Raw genomic sequence first — 2187 nt, forward strand, 5'->3', positions numbered from 1 at the left:
AGTATGTCCCGGAGAGCATCCTCCAGGTTGTGCCACCGGTCCAGTGCACCCCAGGGAGTGCCCTCCTGGCTACACCCCCAGACCAGTGCACCCCAGCAAGTGTCCCCCTGGCTGCATCTCTGGACCAGTGTCCCCCAGTGAACACCCTTCCATCCATGCCCCCAGATCAGTGTACCCCAGTGAGCATCCCCCCAGCTGCACCCCCAAACCAGTGCACCCCAGTGAACACCATCCCATCCATGCCCCCAAACCACTGCACCCCAGTGAGCGACCTCCCAGCTCTGCCCTCAGACCAGTACGCCCCAGTGTGCGCCGCCCCAGCCCTGCCTGCCCCACACAGGTGGGTGGGTGCCCTCGCCCCACGCTGGGGTGCCGCGCCGGGGTGCCGCCCCAGCCCCACTCACGCTGCCCTCTCTTGCAGGGAGGGCCTGGTGGCGGAGCCAGCGAAGACGCACCGGGAGTGAGGAGCGCCGGGACTGCCGGGCACTGCCCACACCATTAAAGCACTGTGCCCCACCCGCTGCCCCTTGCTTTGGCACCCACCGCCGTCACCGGAGAGGAGGCCAGGAGAGCGGGGCAGGGGCGTTTATTGGGGCCAGGGTGGCGGGGGCTGGCCCTACTTGGCCATGTAGTACTGGGTGGGCACGAAGGGCATCTTGGTGACAAGGGCCGGGTGCTGCTTCTTCCGCACTTCGACGGTGAGCGCGGTGCCGGCCCGGCTGTGCGCCGCCTCCACGTAGCCCATGGCGATGTTCTTGCCCAGGGAGGGCGAGGGGCAGCCGCTGGTCACCGTGCCTGGAGACGTGGGGACACAGGGAGGTGAGCGGGGGCTGGCAGCCTCAACACCCTCCCCTGCCATGGGTGCAGCTCGGGGCCGTGCCCACGCCAGCCCCGCTGCCCCCACCTACCCACGGGCGTGCCCTCGGCGCCCAGGATGGCCGTGTGGGGACGGATGGGGGGTCCCACCGACGTCAGCCCCACGCGCTTGCGCTTCGGCTTCTCTTTCACTTGCGCCATGATGATGGCCGCACCGGGGAAGTCCATGGCCACACGCCGGCGCTTCCCTGGGGGGCAGAGATGGGCGAGGGTCAGCGATGCCCACCTGGTCCCCGTGGGGACGTGGGGCTGCCTTGCCCCTCTGCCCGTCCTCCGGGCAGACGTGGCCCTGACCTACCCAAGGTCCACAGCAGCCCGGCCTCGACAGGCGTGGTGGTCTCGTCGATGTCGTTGCCGTAGAGGCAGAGCCCGGCCTCCAGGCGCAGGCTGTCCCTGGCCGCCAGCCCCGCCGGCCACACCTCGGGGACACCCAGCAGCCGCTCAGCCAGCTCCACCGCCCGCCCTGCGGGCACCGAGATCTGCAGGGGGACACGGGGAGGGTCAGCGGGGCACGGCCTTTCCCTCCCTCGGTACTGTGGTGGGGAGGTGCTGGCGCAGCTCCCGGGGTACCTCTACGCCATCCTCGCCGGTGTAGCCGCAGCGTGTGACCCGGCAGTCCGGCACGCCGAAGACCGTCGTGGTGACGCTGTTCATGAAGGACAGCTTGGCCAGGTCATCCGACAGCCCCGCCTGCAGCACCCGTGCCATGGAGGGACCTGGGGAGGCAGGTGGCTCTGGGGGATGGCAGTGTCTGGGGAAGGGGGGGGACACGGGGACATCACTGACATCCATCGGGCAAGGACCCGGAGAAGGACAGGCCCACGTGGGGCCCCCACTACCTTGCAGGGCCAGCAGCGCGTTGTCTGACACCTCCAGGTGGACATCACCGCCAGCGGCCCGCAGCTCTGCCGCTCTGCCCTGCCAGGGTGACAACGGGCTGCTAGCGTGGGGGCCGGGCTGGTGCCGGCCCCACGCGCGGCCACGGCCACCTCGCCCCGCGCAGCCACGGACGTCAGCGAAAGGCGGGCGGACTCGTTCCCACCGCGCGTCCCCACCTCCCGCGGGGCTCGGGCGGCCCCGTACCCTCAAGATGGCCAAGTCCTTCTCGGCGCAGCCGGCGTTGGACACCACGTAGAGGTAATCTTCCAACGCGTTGGTGACGATGAGGTCGTCCACGATGCCGCCCCTCTCGTTGGTGAGCAGCGTCAAGGTGCCCTGCGGGACGCGGCCCTTGGGAGCGTGGGCAGGCTGCCCGCCCCCCCGGCCCCCCCTGGGGCGTCCCTGGAGACCTTTGACCTGGCTAGATGCCGG

General features: G+C 70.4%; 1 protein-coding gene across 1 annotated transcript; it reads right to left on the minus strand.

The window, feature by feature from the left end:
* Positions 1-572: 572 nt before the first annotated feature.
* AMT (aminomethyltransferase) lies at positions 573-2101 on the minus strand. Its single transcript, XM_010561549.1, has 6 exons — positions 1960-2101; positions 1716-1794; positions 1447-1592; positions 1175-1355; positions 909-1064; positions 573-795 (listed from the first exon to the last, which is right to left on the minus strand). The coding sequence occupies exons 3-6, from the start codon at positions 1582-1584 to the stop codon at positions 617-619; spliced, it is 654 nt and encodes a 217-aa protein (XP_010559851.1). The 5' UTR covers positions 1585-1592; positions 1716-1794; positions 1960-2101; the 3' UTR covers positions 573-616.
* Between the last annotated feature and the right edge of the window lie 86 nt (positions 2102-2187).

This window comes from Haliaeetus leucocephalus, unplaced genomic scaffold (genome assembly GCF_000737465.1).
Source record: "Haliaeetus leucocephalus isolate CR32 unplaced genomic scaffold, Haliaeetus_leucocephalus-4.0 Scaffold148, whole genome shotgun sequence".
In the NCBI taxonomy this organism is placed as follows: Eukaryota; Metazoa; Chordata; class Aves; order Accipitriformes; family Accipitridae; genus Haliaeetus; species Haliaeetus leucocephalus.

What these genes read in the sequence shown, in the direction of transcription:
- AMT (XM_010561549.1), bottom strand. Translation starts at nt 1,584, where the DNA reads ATGGCACGGGTGCTGCAGGCGGGGCTGTCGGATGACCTGGCCAAGCTG. An exon ending in CCGGCGAGGATGGCGTAGAG is followed by an intron (nt 1,356 to 1,446) that starts GTACCCCGGGAG and finishes GTCCCCCTGCAG; the next exon opens with ATCTCGGTGCCCGCAGGGCG. An exon ending in CGCCGAGGGCACGCCCGTGG is followed by an intron (nt 796 to 908) that starts GTAGGTGGGGGC and finishes CCACGTCTCCAG; the next exon opens with GCACGGTGACCAGCGGCTGC.